This window comes from Bolinopsis microptera, chromosome 9 (genome assembly GCF_026151205.1).
Source record: "Bolinopsis microptera isolate Bmic1 chromosome 9, MBARI_Bmic_1.0, whole genome shotgun sequence".
In the NCBI taxonomy this organism is placed as follows: domain Eukaryota; kingdom Metazoa; phylum Ctenophora; class Tentaculata; order Lobata; family Bolinopsidae; genus Bolinopsis; species Bolinopsis microptera.
The window spans coordinates 7,209,075-7,233,176 of NC_087080.1; the positions used below are offsets into that span (position 1 = coordinate 7,209,075).

Here is a 24,102-nt window from a genome sequence, read left to right on the forward strand (position 1 = left end):
ATAACTTTAAATTTTTTTTAGGTAACCCTTGCATTTAAATTTTTTTTGGGGAAATGTGTGGTTTAATTCATAACCCCTTTTTTTCTTTGGGGAAAATTGCTTCATTTTAACATTTGGAATATTTAAATTTAAAATTCATTAATTTAAAACTTTTATAATTTCCCCCTTTTTAAATTTTTATAAAAGTTTAAAACCCCGTTTTTTAACCTTATAAAAAATTTTTACCCTTTAATTAATTTTAAATAACTGGTTTGGTTTAAATTTTAAAATTAAAAAATTTTGGTAAACTTTTTTAAAAATGTTTTTTTTTTTAAAAAAATTCAATTTTAAATAGTTTTGGGTAAATTTTTACAATATTTTGGGGTTAAACCCCGCACCTTTTTAATGATAAATTTTGTTTGTTTAAACAACAAGGAAGGTTGGTTGGGGAATTAAAGGGTTAGATTTTTTAAAATTTTTTGGGCCCTTCTTACGGGGGGGGATGGGTTTGGGTTTTTCCGAGGGATTTATAAGGTTTTGGTAGAGTTTGGGGTTTGAGAAAGTTTGGTTTTAAAGAAAAATTTTGTTTAAAGGGTTTAAACCTTTTTGAAGATAATTTTAAAATTGGGTAACTGGGGTTTTTTTTAATAGGGGCAACCCCTGGGTCCCCCATGGAATAGGGTTTAGTCCTTTTTCCCCAAATTTTTTAATGCTTTTTCCAGAGAAAAATTTGCTTTAAATACTGTTTTTAAAAAATTTAACCCAACAAAAGTCCATTTAAACTGTTTCCATGACAACTGGCTGGTAAGTAAGTGTATTTACCGGTATTTAAAGAACCAAATTGGCGCTCATAGCAGATATTTTCAGCGGTTTTAGCCCTTTTGCTGTTTAACCTTTGCAACACTCAACTCGAGAGCTATTGCACATGTAATAATTGTATTTGGTAAAATTGAAAGTTGGACGGCAACTGATAGTGCTTACAATCGCAATTGTTGTCATTATTAAATTGTTGCCTCGGTAACTAGTAACATAATTGTTGCTATAGTAACTAGAATTAAAATCGGTTGTAAGAGTGTCCTAACACCCAAGCAAGTACAAGTAAATCCTAACACCAGTCACCAGCTAACCCTGAACCTCACCAGTAGGGTCACCATGACACCATGATAAAGCCGGTGGTGGTGCCGGAGGAGGCATCACAAGATCAGTTGATGTTAGTGGTGGAGGTGGGCAAGGTTAAGTTAGCTCTACCCCCTAGACTCAGTAAGATTGTCCAGCTTTTTAACGAGGTGTGTGACAATTTTACTTGTTGTAAAAATTGTTTTAAAAACCGAATTGTTGGGTTTGTTTTTGATAATTCTTATGGTATAAGGTAACTGGATATTTCTCTTGAGAGATATTAACTTCTGACATGAAGCTGTTATTTTCAATAAGACTACTTTAGTAGAACTAAATAAGTACTTTTATAAAACAATAGTAATACAACTAACGGTAATGAAAGATGAAGTAAACATAACGTTACCCAGGGACACCACGCTAAAGTGAACGGTCAATGTCACGTGGTATACGACCAAGATCACGTGTTCGGAGAGCTGGGATACTCTGATGGTAACCATAGCAATGGAACCAGCACTGTCCTTTTAAACGGAAATGTAAGTAAACTTAATGCACGTGTTGGTAAATAACTAAACGAAAATAAATCATATACTATATTCTATAATATTTGTATTCAATCAATTAGGTGTTGGTATATCGATTAGCGCTTTATTTTATGAGCACCCCAAGCTCAAGTTTGATTTCCAAGATAACAACACGATCGAATTCCGGAACAACTGATCAAGATTGTTTGATAATGAAACTAAAAATTGCAACGAAAGAAGAAACTGGTCATGGTCTAAATTGTCATTTGATGGAACGTCAAAATTTAGAAAGAGCTTAAATATAAAATATCACAAGAACAGAAGGGTCGAAGGTAATGTATCACGTGTTCCAAAGTCCCGCACTAATATGAAATATCACAAATATTCGTCAGGTGGAAGACAATAGCTCACCAGTGAGGTTAACAAACGGTTATCACACACCCAGCCCAGGTAAGTAGACGTTAAAATGTCCAATTTATTTTACTTTGAACATTTCGCTGTTTCTTTCTGAAACCGAGCAAAAGTCCAGCAAGTTGAAACACACAATTTACAGACTGACAGACAATATTTCATTCTACTTTCCAGTCATTTAAGCGAAATAAAACTGAAACATATTGGAAAATGCAAATACCAACCACTGCAACCAGGCACGGTAGACATGATACACAGTGTTTTAACTGCCACAATCTCCGCGCAGGAATGCTCCAAATATCATCAAAATAGCGCGTAGTACAACAACACGTGACATTGCCTCAACCAATAAGCGCGCGACATTACGGCACGTGACTGGACCTCCGCCTGTAAACGCGCAGCTGGACCCTGTCCCATCAGACATTCCACACACCCCGTGTGTAACGTGTAGCCGTCTGATAACATACAAATCTGGTTCACATTATTTTGTACATCCCCGCATTTTGTTTTGCTGTGATATAGTTCTGGTGGGTCTATGGGTAATGTGTGTCTGTTCGGGCGGCTACCATCTAACTTGCAATCGCATACAGGTAACCTTGATACTATCGCTTATCAGTGCTTGTTGGGTATTTATATTCTTAACCTCTTCCAGGACCACTACCCTAACTTAAACTGTAGCAGATACAGATTTCAAACTTTATTGGAATTATTATTAATGGAAGCTGACGATCGTTAAATTATGTGATGCGACAGAAATTGTTACGAAGATAGATCTCAATACAATGATTTGCAAGTCATATATAAGTATGTAGTTATTTACTATTTTAATTGTTCCTGGGCTTAAACATAATCAAATTAATATGCTTTAATGTTAATGAAGCAAAATATAATGAAAAATAATCCTGCTTGGTGCACAAAAAAATCCCTTAATTAATAGTGCTCGCCAATCATATCTTATCACGAATCTCCAACTTTGTAAAGTAAAACTCAGCGACGAAAATGCAGATTATTCACCGGATCGTAATACATTGCCAAACATGTAATATAATGGTTTATTTTAGTTTAAATATGTACTTTATTTCCCAACGAGTATAAAGTTGCATATAATTATAAAGCCCATTTTGGCTGATCACACTGGTGTTCCTGTATTCAACATATCAAATTGGATTGAATGTTGTTTAACTCAAACAAGAGTCCAAATCTTATCTGAGAAAGACGCTCATATTAATATGTTCTCGGTGAACAATGTTATTTCGTAACTTCAAAAATAAATAAAACAACAAATTTCGAAAAAATTATTATCGATAAATATGAACAAAGTTTTGATGATTAAAGTGAGAGAACAATATGCAAATATTTGAAGACTAAAACTGCTCCATCTGAATAGTTCACTGGGCCTTGTTAATAGTGTTACTGTTTTAGTGCAGCATGTCGTACTGTTATTGTCTTACACTTTCGGTCGTGCATTATTAAGTATATCCAGGAATAAAGTATGTAAAACGTTATTAATAAGACATCTGATTAACATAGTTGTAACTCATCTTGAGAGCGTTAGTATTCAGTATTGATACCAGTTCAAGTAGCATCCTGCCATGATAAAGGTACAATAAACTTTTTGAAAATAAGAAATCAGAATCTAGAGCCCCAGTATAGAATTTAACATAGCAGATAATGATATTGTAATGATGGATTCATCCTGTGAAAGATTAAACGAATCAGAATGTGTTTATGTAAGTAACAAATATTGCTGAGGCGTACACTATAGATATATTCATATCTTAAGATAGAATACGACGTTAATCGATTACAATTAAGTCAATTTTAAATACAAATTTTACATTGTAGATGAACTATGAAGTCAGAGCTGTTATACATGAGTAACAGTACCATCAGAATAAACACTTCACAGATCAGAATAAACACTTCACAGATTTTCTGTCTCTGCTGATACTTGATTTGGAAGTTCCCGATCCTCTTGTACTCTGAAAGGTTCCATCTGTATGACATCTATCTCATTGTTCCCGCTCTGTATGTTTTCACTCCTCGTCGAAATGAATCCTGTTAACGAAGACATAACTGCGGAGGTACTGAGCCTGATGAGTCTTTTAACCTCTCCTAAATGTCTACCTAAGAACTCTGTTAATTTTTTGTCGTATATCAGCGGGTTGATAACAGAGTTAAGTGGAAGAGCTATCATTGCATACGTAACATACCATTTAGTCGCATCAAAAACGTCAAGATTATGCATACCGCTTATAACAATAAATGGTACCCAGCAAAGGAAGTCAGTTGCAACAATGAGAGTAATTTTATTCTGTAAAGCCCTATTGTCCCTCACTCTTTCTGGGTTGTGATGCTGTCCTGATCTCCGTGAAGAAAGCCTGGTCTGGATATTGATAACTAAGTAGCAACAAGTGATGATGATGAAGCAGACTAAGTTCACACAGAGCATTAGCCAAACTACTGGATCTCCTTTATGATCAGTTATGTCTGCTCTACTTTCTATTGATTGTCTGATCCTTCTTGCATCGTCACTCCGAACAAAGTACTTGAATAAGCATACACCGCCGTTACCATAAAAATGAACTGGACGTCTACTCAAAAGTCCATATTGTTGAGTGAACATACCGTCCACCTTATCACTGATTTCTTTCCAGGTCAAGTCCATAGTGATGTTAGTGGTATTGTAGTGAGCTTGAAGAACTTTAACATGTTTCTCTTTGTTGGGGAAGCCTATGAAAACTTTATAGATGGGGTCATAGTACATTCCTTGTACAAAATATTCCTCTAATGAAGGTATCAATGGTGTAACAGCTATAGCTAGTGAAGCAGTGATAATACCTGTTACCAAGAAAGCAAGCTTGATGACGGAATTTCTTTTTACAGGGCCTGGAATACCCATTCTCTTAAAAGTCAGCCCATACATTCTGATGATACTTAAAGCTGTCATTGCGAAAAGAGACACTTGTGATCCAACTGTGCTGATGACCCCCAGTATCGAGCATGCTGTTCCGGTGTACCATTCGGCTTGATGTATGCAAAACCAGTTCCCATATACGAAACTATCATAAACGGACAACAGAACCAAGTATAATCCGATAAATAGATCCCCTGATCCGATAAGACTGACTATTGCCTTGTTAGTTAACATAATATTTTCAGTCTCACTATCCTGTAGAGTTGTCAGCCCACAGAATACGGTGTACGAGTTGAAGATCAATGCTAGTACACCCATAACCCAGCATAATACCTGTAGTATCCAGTTCCCGAGGATTCTTTTCCCACAAGCGGTATTACATTCATCTGAGAGGTCAAAGCAATCATAGATGCCGTCACATTTCTGTGATAAGGAAATGAACTGATGATCAGTTGAGTTTAAAGTGTCTTCGCAGGTCATGTGATTTGCACAGTTTGCCTCGTCACTCATGTCCCCGCAATCATCTATGAGATCACACACTTGCTTGTATTCAATACATCTACTATTATTGCATTGGAAATAGTCCTGGTGATAATGGCCGTGTTTTGATTTTGCAACAAACGTTAGAAAAGAGTTGTTAGCAAGCGTATAGATTCGGTTGGGATATTGTCCAGGACATGAATTATACAACAATGCTCTGTCTGTATTTAAAGGACATCGGGAATCTAAACAAAGATCCATGCAACTGAGAAACAGATAATATTCACCAAACAGACAGCTGCAATTAACCTTAGAGGTCGGAACAATTAACTCTAACTTTGTTATTCCGAATACATCAATCCAGGGTCGTATGAACTCTTTTACTTCACAGTTAGAATCATTACATACATTTCGCAATCCTCCATGATAAAGAGCGGTATTCTTGATCGTTGGTAAATCTCTAGCGATTCTACAAACCTCGTTTTCTGCACCGTCACCACACGTCTCCACTCCGTCACAGAGTTGTTTGAATTTAACGTATGGTTTATCACTTTCCGGACACAGATAGACGTTTTTGCAGATTTCACCATTTTGTTTAAAATGATAGGTTTTGTCAGTTTTGTTGCCGCAGACTTTCAAGTCGGACTCCTCAGGCTGTTCATCTAACCCGTCCATACAATCCACCACATCGTCCATTATCCAAGAAACTGGTATTCCGAACTTCATACTTATTTTAAAGCTAAACCTACGGACACATGGAAATGTATTCGTCATGTATTCGCATATGTCATGAAGTTCGTCACTTCCATCATTACAATCCCACACTCCGTCACACATTCTGTGTTTGTGTATTGTACAGTTAGTGGAAGTAGACGGTGATGTACAGTTGTATTGAATGTCATCGTCGCATAACTTAACTGGTAAACTAGTCTTCTCATCATATTCAAAACACACCATTTGCTTAGAAACACTCGAGTTATACCCATAAATATCACAATACCCCCCTACTCGCTCTATATCAGAACAGTTAGTCTGATCTAGATAGTTCAGACAGTATGGATAGATGAAACTTTTTTTAATGTCAAAGACAGAGCACCTAGTATAGTTAAAAATTGGTACTGTTATAGTGACTCTTGTCCTCACTTTTCTGCTGTAACGTGTACACGAATGTGGCGTACTTTCAGTAACATTACAGTTCTGTTCATCCTCTCCTTCATCACAGCTCTTGTATCCGTTACATATCTTGCCTACAGACGTATACCAGTTACCCCATGTTCTGCAGTTAATTCCGTATTTATACCTGTTACAATCACTTTCATCTATACATCTATTGTCGTCACATTTATAATTACATAGCTTTGTTGAGACGTCACTACTCTGTAATGCTGAACAATCTTTATCTGCACTGCAGTTCTTATCACATTTGATGTATTCGTTATTACAAAACAAGCCTCCACACAGCACATCCGTGTTAGTTATTTTTGTGTCAAATCCACACGCCTGATACACGTGGGGATCTTTCTCACACACTGAAGTAACCCTGGCAAGCTGATAATCATTTAGACCAGATAGATCATGTTCAAAGTACACATCAGAGTGAGCACACTTGAAATTTTTTCGGTTCTTCGTTTCATTGAAACACACATTTTTTAGAAACCCGTCTACTGCTGTTACTGTACAATTTTCACCTGATTTCCTCAATTCGCTCACTATACTGTAATCTACACAGTCATGACAAGAACATTGCCTAATAGTGTTTCTACACTTTCCATGCCTCCAATGACTACAACACGGGTTCTCCCCGTCAGGGTCACACTCAGCAGGACTGTTATCAGGGAGGCAATACTGACTACCACATCTACCGTCATACCTCCACTTTCTCTTACCTCCTGATTCTTTCCATTCCCTATATATAAGACTGTAATCTACACAGTAAGTACAAGAACAGTGTCTAGTCGTGTTACCACACTCTGCACTCCTCCAATGACTACAACACGGGTTCTCCCCGTCAGGGTCACACTCAGCAGGACTGTTATCAGGGAGGCGATACCTTCTACCACATCTACCGTCAGACCTCCACTTTGTCATGGCTTCACCTGATGGAGTAAAGTATTGCATACTTTGCATTGTTTATACTGTCAACATGTACTTAATACCTATATATAATTCGGCTGTCCTGCATTAAATCATTGTTATATTATTCTCGTGAAACGCCTTAATGTTGGAGGAGGAGGAATTTCCTCGGTTATTTCGGTTAATTGGTCGATAACAATTTGGATTAGATTGAATGGCTGTTTCAAATGCACTTATTTTCTTAAATAATAAGCTGTTCTTTGCAATCTGGGGAGACCGTGTACTTGAGCACATGACACGAAATCTGTTCATTGACACCTCAGTACAGAAAGGTTTCATGAAGTGCCTGTCTATGTCTATGAAGTGTACTGGAGGAAAGTACAATACCTATGATGCAGAGTTTGTACTAAGCGAACAACAGGTGCCGTCCATTTGCATTATCCAAGCACCAATGAAGTTCCTAGGAATGTACATGTATGTAGATCTTGAGGTGAAGAAAATTCGATCTATGATTAAGAAGAAGTTGAAGACCTTTTGGAAACAACGTCTAATGATGAAATCACGGGTCCAATGAAGGCGTGGGTGTATAACCACCTCATCATTAGTAAGATGTCATGGGGGTTTACTGTTTATAACCTACCCATCACATTTGTGAGAGAGCTTGAGGCACTGTGTAACAGATACCTTAAGAAGTGGCTAGGGATTGCGCATCCTTGTACCACCACCGTCCTCTACAGGAGTAGAGACCAGAAAGGATTGCAGCTGAAAAACATCTGCACTGAGTACAAAGTCATCCAACTTATTAAGGGACACCAACTTTGTAACTCTAGTGACCCCTACATCAAAAAAGTGTACTCTAACCATAAAGCTATTGCAGACACACAGAAGATGTGGTCTTATCCCAAAGAGCTGAAAGACCGTCAGCGCCAACTTTACTTCCAAGAGTTAGTTGGAAAACCTGCAGTTGGTACAACTGGCCTCGGGTATGGGACAAGATATGGGGACACATCAGAGAGGAAACTGCTAACCAACATGGTGAGGACCTTTGATGAAGAGACACTTATTTGTTCACTTTTTGACAAAAAGCGACAAAACCTCTTTCTCACATGGGAAAATACAATGACATTTAACACCACGTGGAATGACCTTATCTATCAACTTAGTCCGGAACTGTTAAAGTTTCATGTCAATGCTATCCATGACACTGCGTCAACACCTAGCAACCTAAAGCTTAGGAATAAAGCCGTTTCAGGAAACTGTAAACTCTGCAGCAAACAAGGGACACTCAATCATATCCTCACGTTCTGCAAGGTTGCATTAAGACAGGGACGTTTCAGCTGGCGCCATGATAAGATTGACGCGTTTAATTCCGACATCGCCAAGGAATCGAAGAGGGCACCCACCGTCGGTCTTTCACAAGGCAGGCAATAAGCGCGAGAAGGTTACCCTAGCTGACCCAACTCATCATAAGACCCAAAGATATTTCTTCTCAGATGCCAACGACTGGAAGATAATATTTGATGAGGATGAGAGACAGAGGAACTTGCCGCAGCACATTGCAGCTACACCACTAAGACCTGATGCAGTGATCTATTCAGATAAAGCAAAGAAGGTGTATCTAATGGAGCTGACTTGTGGAAATGAGCAGAACTTTGCTGATCAAGAGAAGCGAAAGATGAAGAGATATCAGCAGCTGACAGAAGAGATAGAAGTCAACGGATGGGCTTGCAAGCTCCAGACAGTAGAAGTGGGAGCTCGAGGCATTTACAACTATAGCCTCCCAACCTTTATGAACCACCTGAACGTAAAGAACAAAGAGAAAAAGAAAGCCTACATGAAGATCGCTGAGATCAGCCTGAGGGCATCGTATACCATCTATTTGTCCAGAAACACTACCATATGGACAGATAATTGGGAGTTAGTCAAGAGACCAGTAATAGCATAGTAGGAGCGTAGAATGTTTGGGCCCAGAAAAACATGTTTAATACCGCTATGAACCCGTCATAAGCCGGGGACTACTATGAAAGTGATGATGCTGTGTTGTTGAAAGACCTTCGACCAATCAAAGATGTACCTCGGCCTCATCACGCCAAGCAGTTATGCTTGTAGGTGAATATACACTTATAGAGTACAACAACTTTATAACACTCCATAGAATATTATTATAGAATAATAGAATTTCCTACCTGATCCTGCTTCCTTTCGTTCTCGACTACTAGTAGTATATCTTAATATACTACTAGAAGTATAATGCGGAGAAGAAGAAGAGGTTAATTGCTCTTCACTTCGAACCTTTTCTTCTTTTTGTCCACCTGTATCACCTGGATCAAAATTGTTAATCAAGTATCCTAAGCTATAATTGTGACAACTGTTGCCCGTTAAGAATAACGTTAATAGATAATCCATTATTGTGTTGTTTGCCCTGAGACCATTTTGAATTATATTTTTCCGTTTTCTATGCCAATCAGCTATCTTGCTGAATTAATTACTAGAATGCCCTTGATAACAGGGAGGAAGCTAATAGTATTCTTTGATAGTCAGTTTTTATCGTATCACAATCGAAGATACAGACCATTAAAATGTAACTCGCACTAAACACTACGTAATTATTAAATCATTTATTAAATCAAAGTTCTAAACAAGGGATAGTTTAAAAAACAACGCCCAAGTCTAATCTTTCCCTAAAATAAAAACTAAAAATCAAAAACTTCATTGCAATTCCCGCCAATATCTCTTGTCATACGCTAAATTACGGAGATAATGCAGGTCAAAGATATTATTCAAATAAATATTTCTTTTACATAAATCATGCACAATCAGCGAGAATAGATTGCTTTGGGGTCTTCCTCTTCTCCCTGGTAAGTCCAGTGTATTGATGGCAAAAATGAGGGAAGAAAACGCTGGTCCGTCAAAAGGACCCCTGGGTACTTTATATTCAAAATAGTGCGAAGATGTCTGCGGTGAACAACATCTAGTTTTTCAAGGAATATTTTGGGGACGGCCCAACAGGATGAGTTGTACATAAGAACCGATACGACTAAAGCATTGTACAGTATTAGACGTTTGTTTAGGGGCAGTTTATCACTCCAGGCCTTCTTGTAATTGTTGAAAGAAGCATATCCCAGGTTTATGCGACGCTGAATATCAGCTTTGCTACACAAGGCATACCCTAGAGTGATACTTTTCCTCCATGCTTCATTCCCTGACACTAATTTTCTATCACTGTCGACTTCACCCGTACTAGCTAAATAAACATGAGTGAAGTCCGTTTTGTCTTCATTGACAAAGAGGTTCCATTTCTCGAGTATAGCTGTTGCCTGGGGCAAAATAGCTCTCAAGTTGTCTTCCTCTTCATCATTGAAGTCAACATCATCAGCATATTCAGTGTCAAGTGGAAGGCCAGCAATAGTAATCGGGGGAATTGGCCTATCTAAACTGATTGTTATAGTCCATCTAAGTTCATTCAAAGCACCAGCCAAGACACTACGTAATATGACAACAAAACCGATCAAAAAGCCCCTACAATAATCCTTACACCTGCACCTGCGCGTTTCCACCCGCTTTAATATGCAACTACCTATTCCTCATCAAATTTGCATGTGGTCGGTCAGACGACACAGACAGACAAACTAGAGAAACTTTTGAATGATAAGTTAAATCATTAATTGCAGCCAAATTCTAAATATTTTTTGGCGCTTCAAGCTACAGCCTGAATTTTTTTTTGCTGTTTCAAAATGAATTTCTTTTCTTAAATATTTCAATAAGATTTCTAACCTGATCCTGTTTCCGTTTGTACGTGATTACTAGTACTAGAATTCGGCACAGAAGAGGTAACTTTCTCGTTTTGTCCACCTGTATCTGCACCTGTATCAAAGTTGTTTAATAAGTATACGTGTTGGGCGCTCAGAATTGAATTTACTTTAATGCGGCCGGTTTCGACTGAGCGAGTTCATACTTTTGCACTGTTATAACTTTTTCACCGTTTATACTTTTGCAATTCAACTGCGACAGTGAAGTCCCGGCCGGAGGCACGGGTCACACTAGTGACTAGTGTATTCATAATATGAACACATTATTAGAGGCTTATTTTCAGTTGGGCCCTGGCAAGTGCCCTTGGACTTTGTTCCTATGATATTAACTATGTTAGGTTATGTATATATATCTATATTATATTTTAAACTTGACGAAATTTCCCCGGCAACGGGGACATAGAAGAAAAAACACCGAAAATCGACCTCAAAATGACCCTCTGGTGATGCCAAACCCAGCTCGCAAATGGAGTTGAAACCTCACCATTTTTAGCAGGGTTGTAGAAAAAGGATAGGAATAGGCTATAGCATTCTTAGAATTTTGATTTAGGCTTTAGATTTTTTATAATTAACGTCGGAAGTGAGGTTAAATAATCGTTAGAATAATGGCGTTATTTAAGCAAAGGTTTACTGCGCTGTTGCGTAGCAACGATAAAAATGCACGTGCGCGAGCAACCACAGATTAACAACGCGCGTTGTTATGCTGTATGATACGTCATAATTTCAAAACTAGCTCACATTTACGCTCACGCTATGACTTCTTATAACTTTGTTTGTGATTGCAATATTTTGATGCAGTAAAAAGTATCGATACTTTTTTTTCGATACTAAATTCGCTAGAGCTACACACAATGCTGACATGACGCCGCGCACACACAATCAACAAAAATATTGTTGTTTTCTAATTACGCAAATAACTTTGCGCAGTTAAACATTTTAATTGCCTGGCAATAATTCAATTGACTGTCATTCTCGATTGAAATATCAGAGTTTCACAACTAGCTCACATTTACCCTCATGACGCTATACCTATATATATTTATAACTTTGGTTGTGATTGAAATTTTTTGATGCGGTAAAAAGTATCGTTTTGGGGCTATATGATGAAGAGAAATTAAAACATAACTGATGCTTAAAATTTCCTCGAACAAAGCTTTCGACTAGCGGCGGGTTTCTAGTATTATATATGTATATAACTCCGGTTATGATCAATATTTTTTGAAGCAGCAGTTTCTGGTAACTTTCACTGTTTTCTCTCAGATAAAATAGTGTTCAAGCTTTTTTGTTTCTGGAAAGTGCCCGGTAACTTTCGAAATAAGTAATTTTGGGTTCAAAAGATTGGGTTAAAATCAAAATTTGGCTGTAGTTAGTAATACAATAGTTCCTTTTGATAGAGTGAGACTCCCAAGATCCTCGTAGTTGTGTCATTGGGAGTAAGGGACCCGGAGTAACGGGGAAAGAGGTCTAAAATAGCTAAAATTGGGCTTATGGAATATGTATGTTGTAGCCAACATTAGATCAATGTTGGCTACATGTTGGTGGCAGAATTTTAGTTATTCCTGGCACACACTTGCTTTTATAAGTTATAAAATTACAGATCATGTGATTTAAACAGAATCCAATTGGAAGCCTTGTATTTCTTAGTTCTTACCTTGTTGTCCTTTGCCGGGATCGTAGTCTGGATCGTAGTCTCTCATAACATCTCCATTTTCTGAAACATAAATTAGCAACAACTGAGTGCAATTAAAGAAACGATTAATGTAGAATTTATTATATTTCACTTCTTCATAGTTTGTTCAACTTTGTGTTAGGTTGAGATGAACGGAATTTCTTACTTGTTCGTTTTTCCCCATCAATATCATGTCCAACTTCTTTTTCTTCTCCTGATTTACCTGGAAAATAATGATATCACTTATCGTAACGTAATTTGTACGGATATTCTCTGTTACTAGTATTTCATTTAACGTTGGAAATGTACACGAATAAAGCTGTCGTGCAAAGTATGCACAACGTGAATATAATGACAGATTAGATAAAATCTGTTTAATTAATTTCAAACATCATACCTTGAATTTGACTTGAGTAACCCTGAACTAACAAGATCAGTATTACGATCAAAAGTTTAACATCCATTCCCGTTCAACCTGATTTGCTGAGTCGTTGTCTTTAGAATTTAGCTAATACAAAATGTATATTGTGTTAACGAAAACATTTCATCAAGAAACTAACTACAATGATATGCAAAAAAAGGAAACAGCTTGATTAAAACTAAAAATGCTTAAGCAAAGACGGTCAGGCAAACAAATAAAAGCCTAAATCAGTTTGACAATCGTTCACTCAACGGTTTGGTCATTTAAATGATTATAATGAAAAACGTTAAATAATTTATGAGGAACTGCAATCATGATTGTATTAGGTATCGCCTACGAACGTTTAAACGGTCAGATTTTTGCGTAAGGGATCATTCACACATAACTTAAGCAAGCCTAGAGGAGACAGGGTTTGGAAGAGCTCTGTGTAATTTCTACACTATGTTTTAATTTTAAATGGCTTACGGGGGGAAGGGAGGAGTAACATCTAGCTGAGGGGGTTGAGTCTAAAATTACTAACATCTGTCTTGGTGAGGGGGTTACATTATACGTGTAACTCATTATCAGCAGGCTTATTTAGCAGTTTAAAGATTTCTTAAAAGGAAAATAAATACTAATGGTCGTTTGAACTGAGATTATTGATGGTTTGAAACTGTGTGAACACACCTCAGTTAAATTCGTCACCAAATAAATAGTAAATACCCGCACTGGATTAATACCCCTGATCTAAACCTAGGTAACCGTAAAGTCAGCGACTGCGATATTCTGAGCGCCAAATTTGTCTCGTGAACATCTAGGCAGTGTGTGATTGGTCTAAGCACGTTACCAATTACCGAAATCAGCTGCTGAGTAGGCTGAGATATTTTAGGAAGAATCTCTTATTTTTTGGCAAGTCTAAATCCGGGTGATTATTTATCACATCGTTAGGTTTTGATTCAAATTTACACATGAGTAGATCCAATTCTTCGAGCTAAGCTTTACCTCAACCTGACTGTGAGTGTTGGATATACCGTACATGAGCTAATCTAGCTCATTTCTGAGGTAGTGGTTCTGATAAATAGTAAGGTCATAAACAAAGTGCTAAATCACTGCCCAGTGCCCTGTTCTTACCCGAAATCATTGAAATTTTCGAAAAACAAATATTCAATCATCACCAAATACTGACTATAAAAACTGACAAAAATGTTCTTAATACCTGACAATAGGAACAATTATTATGGGTAAACTGCTGGAATTTTAAACAAATTCGTCTGTTACACGCCAACCTAACATATCTATTAACTCTCTTCAGATCTATCAGAGGATGGCTACCCTGTAACTACCACCAGAGAGAGACGGGATTACAGAGGCCTTGTCAAGGTGCACAAGAGCAAGAGGAAGTTGCCGGATCTTCCCACCGATCCTAAGATGAGCATCTTCAACAACATCGACAGGCTTGGAGGTGGGTTTCTAGTTACATGAATACTTGTAATTTTATTTTTTCCCTCTTGTATTGTGGGTTCGTATTGATCTCCCGAGGAATTTAATATGCGGATATTCAGTAGGGACTCGTTTGGGTCGAATATTTCCTAGCGGAAATCTACAGGAAAGAAAACCCACAAGCAAGCTACGATTGCTGAATAAGTGTTACTAATCTGTATTTTCCGATCAACCATCGTATGGAAGCATGAAGTCTGTACTCTGTGCGTGCCCGTAGTGAATATCATTCAGCTATGCGGACTCTCGGACCATTCCACAGCGGGGTCTACTGACCCAACCATTGCTCGACCGGGGCCCCGGCAAAATGGAAGATTTCCCGGCCAAATGTCGATGGCCAACCCCGGCCCCGGCTAGATTGGGGATCCCCGGTTAAAATCCCGCCCCCGGTAAAAAGTAGATCCTGAACCCACCTCAGACAAAATTGTAGTAGAGTCCGTATGTGTTAACGGCGAATTTGAGTCCGCCATTAAAATTGCATATTCTATAAGGAGGAGCTGTACTTCATTGCCGTCCAAACACTCAGTAGCGAACTTTGTTAACTTTATTTTAATATCCAATATTCTCGAAACATAACAATTTTTAGTATGATGTTCAATATTCCACAATCTACACCCACACACCCTCCAGTGCTAGAAGCGGAGCTGGATGTGAAAAAGTTGGAGGTAAAGATCCGGAGACAGCGTCAGAAAGTAGCAGCAGAGTTCAGATCCCTTACTCCGGATCAGAGGCGGGAACTGGTCGTGGAGAGCCCTTACGTGAGTTTAAATTTCAATAACGCGGGAAATATTGCGCTCTATCCCATCTGCACTTGGAAACTGTTTATCTCTTTTTTAGTATTCTTCGATGAAAGATTTTATAGATCTTTTGCGATTCAACTATGAAATCAAACCATTAAATTCAACCCCACCATTTACTAATTACACTACTAATTAGCTAATTACACAACACCCATTAACCAATCTTCATCTCTATAATTTATTATTAATTTCTCTCCTGATGGTAAAACAGTAACTATGACTTCAGCTTCAAAAGCAAATCCAGCGAGCAATGAAGAGCAGGGTAGTTAATCGGAGCAGCACAATCGCAGGTCTGGTCTTACTGTTATTATACCTTATAATTAACTAATTGCTTGAGTTAATTAATTCTCACAGTCATTATCCCTTAACATTAATCACGGTTTTATCACATTTATCCCAAAACGTGCGTACTTTTTGCTGGTATCTCCTGACACTATGTATTCCATAGATATCTCAACAGAATCAGAAGACAGCACAACCCCAGTATCAGCCCAGAATTCCATAGCAGCATCGCCGTGTAGCGCGACGTCATCACCATGCAACGTGACGTCATCATTTAACCGCGATACGTCATTTTCATCCTCTATCAGTACAGTGACCTGCAGCACACCCAAGCACTCGCCGCCGGAACCCCCAGATATCCTGTTCGACTCAACGCTGGATTTGGACGATTCACTTGGCGTAGTGACGTCATGTAACGACCTCATAGGGTCCCAGAATATAGCCCGGTCTACGCGGAGTCCGCTACCTTTACCACAAACACTAGGTAAGTAGATATCAGTATACAAACACTAGGTAAGTAGATATCAGTATACAAACACTAGGTAAGTAGATATCAGTATACAAACACTAGGTAAGTAGAAATCAGTATACAAACACTAGGTAAGTAGATATCAGTATACAAACACTAGGTAAGTAGATATCAGTATACAAACACTAGGTCAGTAGATATTACGTACTGGACATGTGTACTACAGTACCAGTCTTATCTGTGTAGTGAAGTATCGGTGTAGTGAAGTATCGGTGTAGTGAAGTATCGGTTCGAATAGAGAGTGATTGTTTGTAGATTCCTGTTTTGGTAAAATCCTTATTTTTGTTCCTCGTCTCAGTTTCATGCCGTGTTCCATTTTTTCGTAGTTTTAAAGCTTAGTGACACAACTTTTTTTCAGAGGACGAGATAGTTTCAATTTGCTCGTCAGGTCCAGATAACCAGTTCAGCACTCCAACCACAACCCCCACTCCCCAACCCTCCTCCTCCTCCCCTTCACAAGAAACAGTTATCATTAGCACCAATCCTCTCCCTCAAGTAACTACTTCAGACAAACTGTCCTCTCAAAATGACATGCCATCCCCACCACCATCAGATATAAACTCCAGCCCTGATCACCAGCCACAGATTAGCTTGGTTGATGAGCCGCTCATATCGCTGGACGAGGAAGAACTGCCACCATATTCCGAGCATGATTTGACTTTTGTAACACCCCTCCCGCCTTCGCTTCACAGCTCGTATTCTACTGAAGCACTGGAGATCAGTCATACCCCAACTCATGATCAGCCCAAAAAAGTGTTGTCAGACAGTCAAGTCAGTGTGGTCAGTGTACACACGCCTGTCAGTAACCATGACGACCAGGTCGCGCAGCAACCCTGTGCGCGGCGTGCCGAGCTGTGTACTCCCATACATTCTGTTTCACTTTCAGCATCCGACAGCCAGCTTCACAAGTAAGTTAACATCCGACACGAGAGCAACATATTTTAACATCATGTTTTTTATCTAATTCAAAACACTAATATACTGTCTCCAAACCCCAGTAATTTTCCAATATTATAAACCTATTTCACGTTGTCATGACTCAGTGATTGTCTATCTCATGAGTTGTTATAGAAATTCAAAACACGGTTGTCTCCACTAGGAAGAAGGTAGGAGAGCAGGAGGAGAGTTACGAGAGGGCACAGAGTGTCCCGTATGGTATAGAGAGGAACAGTGCATCCGACGTAGAGAACATCCTCGCTAAGAAGTTCATAAATCAGGTACAGAATCGATATTAACACCTAGTACCATCTTTTTTAGCTCGAATAAACTGAATATTCTATTTGATTGTCTTGAAGGACACTAGTTAGACAGTACGTAATTCGGGTTGGGGTGTTGTGTTTACATGATCTGGCTTAGTTCGGACACTATGGCGCATCTTTGATACCTTTTATCTTGGGTATAGATTCTGCTACCATCATTACAAAGAGGCCTACTTCAAATGTTAATATTTGAGAAGACGCTTCATAGTGGAATGTTATTAACGTTAAAGTGATAACTATGTTTTCAGAAAAAGAGCTATAGCAGTAAGTCTATCTCGGATAAGCTGGAGGAGATCCAGTCAAAACACTCTCCGAGATCCTTCCTTAACAACTCTTGCTCACAGGTCAGCAAGTCACTGTTTTACTGTCAAACTTGTTCACTTTCAAACAGTATTTTAACTTAACTTTTACTTTATTTTATTTTACTTTTATATTGCTTCATGTTTCACTGTTCGCTGTTTTTCACTAATCACTATCACACTGTTTCACTATCACACTGTTTCAATATCACACTGTTTCACTATCACAATGTTTCACTATCGCAATGTTTCACTATCAAATTTACAACCCAGGACGTGAGTTCGTACACTCTATCATACGAGGATAACTTAGGAGATATTGGCAATCTTGTGGACGTGAATAACCTGTATGATGACGTAATAACAAGTGACGTCATCAACGGTGAGGCCGTGGAAACGGATGCTGGATGCAAAGTCGCGGTACAGCTGGATTTCGGTTAGTTGCTTGCACTGGCTTAGTGATATGTTGTTTATTATAACCTTTCAATTATTATCTGCTTTTATCTAATCGTTGTCAGTTGGGGTGTAAGATCTTGTAGTTTCTGTTTTCTGTTCAAGAAGTCATAGAATTGTGTAGAACTTGATTTTTTTGGGTATAAAGACTTAAGTATCCAAGATGAAATCATAATAACACTAGACATAACAGTTAATAATTTGGACGATCCCAAATTTCGATTCTTGTTCAACTGGTTCTTCAAAATTGCAGCCGAATTTTCGGTCTTATCATCCGATGTTTTTTCTGACCCTATCCGTCTCCTCTCAAAACCATGACGAAATAATTAAGGACATAAAACGTAAGCCCGAAATCGGTATTTCAAAATATAATTCTCTCGGATTAAAGTGTTTTATATAGCTGCAAGATAATCTAATGACTGTATAGCTAGCTATCTGTAAAAAGTAAAGATAATATCTGTACTGATAATTGTTTGATTGTTGGAAGGTCTATTATGCCATATTGCTTGGGTAAAAGCAGACAAAACATTAGTCATTATTCATTTTGTACATTATCAACGATGGGTGGGACGATTGTTTACTTCTCCATTATTTCACAGTTATATACAGACACATTGATAGTAGTTTGTTCACGTGTCTCTGGCACCTGAGCTGAGAATTATCCCACGTTTTTATTTCCACTTTCTATATCCACTCTCCATACTCTCCTACCAGTTTTTATAATTTTATCATAGTCAGATATGAGAGATGTCAACTTTTATATCCTAATTTTATATCCCACATTTACGTACCTTATGCCTTTTTCCCAAGTGAGCTCAACTAATAGTAATCTAAAGTGCGTTGGTGTAAACATGAAGATCCCATGAAATACCCGATTCAAACCGCAAATCAGCCTTTGTTTTAACGAGCCGTGGAATTTCAATCTATTGTTTTGTTTCTCAGCTCTTCTTCTCAGTTTAATTGGTATGTGACTGCTTGATTATCTGTTACACTTACATTCTAAGTAGAGCTATATACTTTGCTTTTCAGGAGATGTCATGTTTTACATTTTAATTGTTTCGTTCAGTTTTAGTCTCCGGTCTTGTTCTGAAGGGAGGTGTTTTTCAGATTTTACTTTTTGTCTCGCACCGACCAGAAAAAAATAACTTTACAAATTTGCGGCTTTTGAAAATTTCTCCATACTTTTCCGGTCCGAAATTTGTCCATGTTGCTGAAGTTAGACAAAAACGTATAGATTACACAGTACACATCCTATTCAATGTACATTTTTGTCTGATTCCTGAGCTATCATATCGGATTCAGATGTATAATGCTTTTCATACAAAGTTACAACAAAGTCTTCATGTTATGTATCCTGGGTTTGGACAGGATATTACCCGTTTAAAATATTTCCATCACGTTACATAATTCTGAAATATATACAGTGTACACTGTATACACAGTACACTGTATATACACTGCACCTCAATCGTGTAACACAATTACACTCCGTGTACTAATGACGTAATTCCTTTTCTGAACTGATTTAAGCTGGATTAAGTTCCACATGGGTAATATACAGTGTACACACATGACATAACTTGTTTACACAGTCCACCATCCTGACCTTCCGTACTCCAGACAATGTTAACTGATTGTTTATGTTGCAGTGCTGTAGCGTCACCTCACAATTGTAGGCGAAGCTTTTTATTTGTTTGGCCAACAGCTACAGTTTGGACTATTTCTGCTTCTCCCTCCTATTTTTTTGGTTCGCATACTATCGTTTCAGTTTTACTGGTTCTACCATTTCAGTTTTACTGGTTCCTAGGCTACCATTTTGGTTTTACTGTTTCCTAGGCAACCATTTTGGTTTTACTGTTTCCTAGGCAACCATTTTAGTTTTACTGGTTACTTGTTAAAAATCGTTAATTTTAAGCCCTTATTAAAGCTGTTGTGGTAAAGCATTTTGGTCGACACCGACATAAAGAGAGCTATTGTCTGGCCGATAAACTGCAGGGCGTTGCCCTCAATACAGCCTGTTAGTTCCTGTACCTGTTAGCGTACACAATATATATTATATATATATACCCCTAATTAAGAAGGGATTTTAACCTGTCGACAGCTAGTTTTTATTGAGATGCAGGGTTGTAAAGCTCCTAGCTGCTACTACCGAGTTTGTTGGAGTAAGTCCGCGCTGTGAAAAAGTGTTTTTGTGGAATTAACGTGTTATTGCTTTGTTGTGGGGTGTTTGTGGGGTGTTTTTGCTGATGTTGGACTGATTATTTGTGCCGATATTTCACTGTGTTTTGCCGATAATATGCTTTCTGTCATTTTAAAAGTAGAAACTGGAGCTGCTCTGACTATGTTCCTTTTGTAAAGTTAGACTTTAGCTCTGACGAACAACCAACTATTTCTCAAATTTATTAGCTTTTTGCTCCTCTCCTACTACCTATCTGTCCTATAAGTACTTATGTCTGGCAACTTTTTTCAGATTCAGATGATTTTGTGACCCACATGAACGCACGCAATGAGAAAGAGAACATTCTCAGTAACTTGGTCTCCCTGGATACGGGACTTTGCTCCGATCCAACAGGAACAAAATCACGCGAAGTTAACTTGGAAACTGAAAGTGATCGGGTGAAGGAGCAGAGAGATCTCAGGCTTCTCAAGGTTTTTTTATAGATAACTAAGTGGCTTGCCTCCTTGAACGAAAAATGGAAGTTTTTGTTGAAATTAGATATAAAACCGTCAACTTGAAGATATTTACCCTGAAACCATCTCTGCTTCAGGAACTCGAAGACGAGAATAAGACTAATGATATTGTAGATCGACTGTCGAGTCTGGTCCTGAACGACATTATCAGTTCCTACACGGATACCTTCACCCCACCTCCCCCTCCTTACGTCTCTACTAAGGTCAGTGAATCTGCGGGATTTCATTGAAGTAGATACCTCAATCTAACATGCTATGTTGCCCCACTCCAACCGGCTACGTTGCCCCCATTCTAACTTGCTATGTTGTCCCACTCTAACATGCTATGTTGCCCCACTCTAACATGCTATGTTGCCCCACTCTAACCTGCTATGTTGCCCCACTCTAATATGCTATGTTGTCCCACTCTAACATGCTATGTCGCCCCAGGTTGAGATGAGAGTAGCCCACTCTACAGATGATGTACGGGACATTGCAGATCAAGCTGTCAACTACTTCGCTTCCTGTGTTAAATGTGGCAAGCCCATCGACCTTAACAGTAAGTCCTAAAATAATTGTTAACGGCATTATTCCTTACCTGTTTCAGGTACTGTTGCAGTTGCAGAGAGATGATGAAGTTATTTAGAGTATTTTCGTGTCTTGATACTTTCATTATTTTCATGTAATTTTTGACGATATTATGATCGCATTTACCGTATACAGCCGCACTCACGCATCCCATCCCACACTCACTCTATTTTCTAAAAGCTAGTTAATCAGTTTATAAGTAACACAGTAAATCCCCTCTCTAATTTATCCCCTCCCAGGAGAACCAGATTCTATCCCAGACTACGCGGACCCAGTCTCATATCGAGCCTTCTGTAAGCTCCTTACTTGTCAGGCTCATGAGCTCTTCATGCAGGCAGCCACTCATTTTAACCTGCTCGGATCCCCCGTCAAACCTCCGCCCTGGATTCGGTAATCAATTATCATTATTTATTATTTAATTGTCAATGATACAAATTGGATATTATACAAGGGATCTTTGCGTTATGCAGTAACATTGAGGGACGTTTTATGATACAATAGAAAAGCCATTTTAAAGACACAAGAAGTAGAGTAGAGGATTAGAACTCCTTAAGATTTGACAATTTACTTTTATATACAAAAAAATTATCTCCTACCTTCTTCTCAGCAACTCTTATTTCAGAGATCAGATAAAGCCGCCTCAGCCGCCCTGGCTCCTTAAACACCGGCGAACTAAACCCCACACTTTAGAAAGTATTAAACCTATGATATGTGAGGAAGTGGTGGCTGTTACCAATACCCAGTTCTATTCTATCGAGGCAATTTTGTCTAAGGTACGTGGAATTCATGATTTATATAACTTTCCTTCTCTCTTGATTTTGAGGTCTGACCCTACCTTTTTTAGTTCTTTCGTCAATATTTTATTTGGTTTACTCCTAAGGTTTCTCCAGTTTCTGTAGTTGCATAACAGTTTTAATCGCCAGCTTTACACCTCCAAGCTTTTAAATAAATACATAACAAAAGTGTCCTATTATAAAGTTGACAGATATTCACTTATTTAAGTGACCATTTTAAAATTTGTTTAGTAATATCTCTTGCAACATCACTATAACCAATCCTCTCCACAGGAGGTTGTACAGGGGGATGCGCTTTGGCAGGATTTCAACAAAGATGAAGTAGCCATGAAGTTCCGACTTGCAGATATCCTCCTGGTAAACCTCCTTCAAGATACCGTCAATTCCTTTAAACGTGTAGCCTCTAAACAGAACAAGCAGACCAGTTCGCCCAACCAGACCTTATTTGATAAAACAGATTTTCACGTTCCGACCCCTAGACAAAGGTTTTCCAGACAACGGACGTTAAGCTTTTGAAATTATTATTTATCCGTTTACACAAAGTTAAATTATTATTGGCTCAGATTTTCAGTTGTCCGAGAGATTAGTCAGAAAGCACATATTTCCAGAATTCTGTTTTTTGTTGGCCGATTTATTTTTATAATTTCAGTCCTGCGTTTTAATTAATAATAATGATTTTATCCAACGCGAAATAATTATGATGTTTTAACGTGTTGACGGATCAGCTGCAGAGCTTCTTTATTTAGCTAATTATTTATATTCTATTTTTATTGACTGTTATTTGAAATTGCCGTTTTTAAAACGATTGTTTTGATTCTCAAGATCCCATTTTTACGTATGGTAGGACAAATACTTACCGTTACTATATTATATTGTTCGCCATCACTGATTACGAACCAAAACCGTGATCTGGGTAGAGATCAAATTTTCGAGCAGTTACTGCCAAATAAATATTAAGGTGATATCAATCAACGGTAGCACTAGCAAGTACAGACTTTTGACCCCCAGCTCCAGGTTGGAGGTTCATCTGCCTTCATTCGACATACTTAATTTCTAACAGCATGAAAAATTGCCACATCACTCAAAACTTAACAACACAAATATGACGCGATCATTCTACTGGTTACAATTGTATGCGAGAGACTGCCTCTTCGGGTGCTACAGTGTACGCGTATCGAGCTAGTGACAGCCTAGCGGGAGGGTTGATCCGTGTACCATCATCTTAACGCTGAGCCCAAGGGTCAGGATCCACCGCGCGTTCAGGATCCATCATTGGTCATGCTATAAATATCTATGTTAAAAATGCATGCCAAATAATGAAATTGCAAAAATGTAAAACATTAGCAGTTATAGAATGCAGGATAAGAGATATCGTAGCGAAGATAATCCGTAATCGTGGAGAGCTGATTGAGAGTCTGCATGATATGAATATAATGGGCAAATTGTTCAACTTTATTATCAGGGCCCTAACGCGCGGCGTCTTGAAATCACGTGCGCGCGCGGAAAATAAGATCCTTTGTATATGTAAAGCTCCTAGCGGCGGATGTAACATGAAG

At 38.3% G+C, this 24,102-nt stretch overlaps 2 protein-coding genes across 3 annotated transcripts in view; one reads left to right on the forward strand and one right to left on the reverse strand.

Moving 5' to 3' along the window:
* The window catches only part of LOC134820601 (coiled-coil domain-containing protein 96-like), a 63,037-nt gene that overhangs the window by 25,250 nt on the left and 13,685 nt on the right, over positions 1 to 24,102 (reverse strand). The gene's annotated exons all lie outside the window — the stretch shown is intronic.
* Positions 1,126 to 23,348, forward strand: LOC134820594 (uncharacterized). 2 transcript variants are annotated; one of them, XM_063831076.1, is made up of 17 exons: positions 1,126 to 1,265; positions 1,503 to 1,628; positions 2,009 to 2,066; positions 14,688 to 14,837; positions 15,503 to 15,630; positions 15,899 to 15,962; positions 16,121 to 16,438; positions 16,842 to 17,391; positions 17,583 to 17,700; positions 17,991 to 18,086; positions 18,315 to 18,477; positions 20,965 to 21,143; positions 21,263 to 21,388; positions 21,615 to 21,723; positions 21,992 to 22,142; positions 22,375 to 22,525; positions 22,820 to 23,348. In XM_063831076.1, the coding sequence occupies exons 1-17, from the start codon at positions 1,140 to 1,142 to the stop codon at positions 23,060 to 23,062; spliced, it is 2,856 nt and encodes a 951-aa protein (XP_063687146.1). In that variant the 5' UTR covers positions 1,126 to 1,139; the 3' UTR covers positions 23,063 to 23,348. The 2 variants fall into 2 exon arrangements, with proteins under 2 accessions (XP_063687146.1, XP_063687147.1); XM_063831077.1 differs by lacking the exons at positions 1,126 to 1,265; positions 1,503 to 1,628; positions 2,009 to 2,066 and adding an exon at positions 2,438 to 2,617.

Excerpts from the sequence above, each read along its gene's own strand:
- LOC134820594 (XM_063831076.1), top strand. The coding sequence starts at position 1,140 with ATGATAAAGCCGGTGGTGGTGCCGGAGGAGGCATCACAAGATCAGTTG. Across the intron at positions 1,629-2,008 it reads CTGTCCTTTTAAACGGAAAT|GTGGAAGACAATAGCTCACC; the intron begins GTAAGTAAACTT and ends AATATTCGTCAG. Across the intron at positions 21,144-21,262 it reads GAGATCTCAGGCTTCTCAAG|GAACTCGAAGACGAGAATAA; the intron begins GTTTTTTTATAG and ends TCTCTGCTTCAG.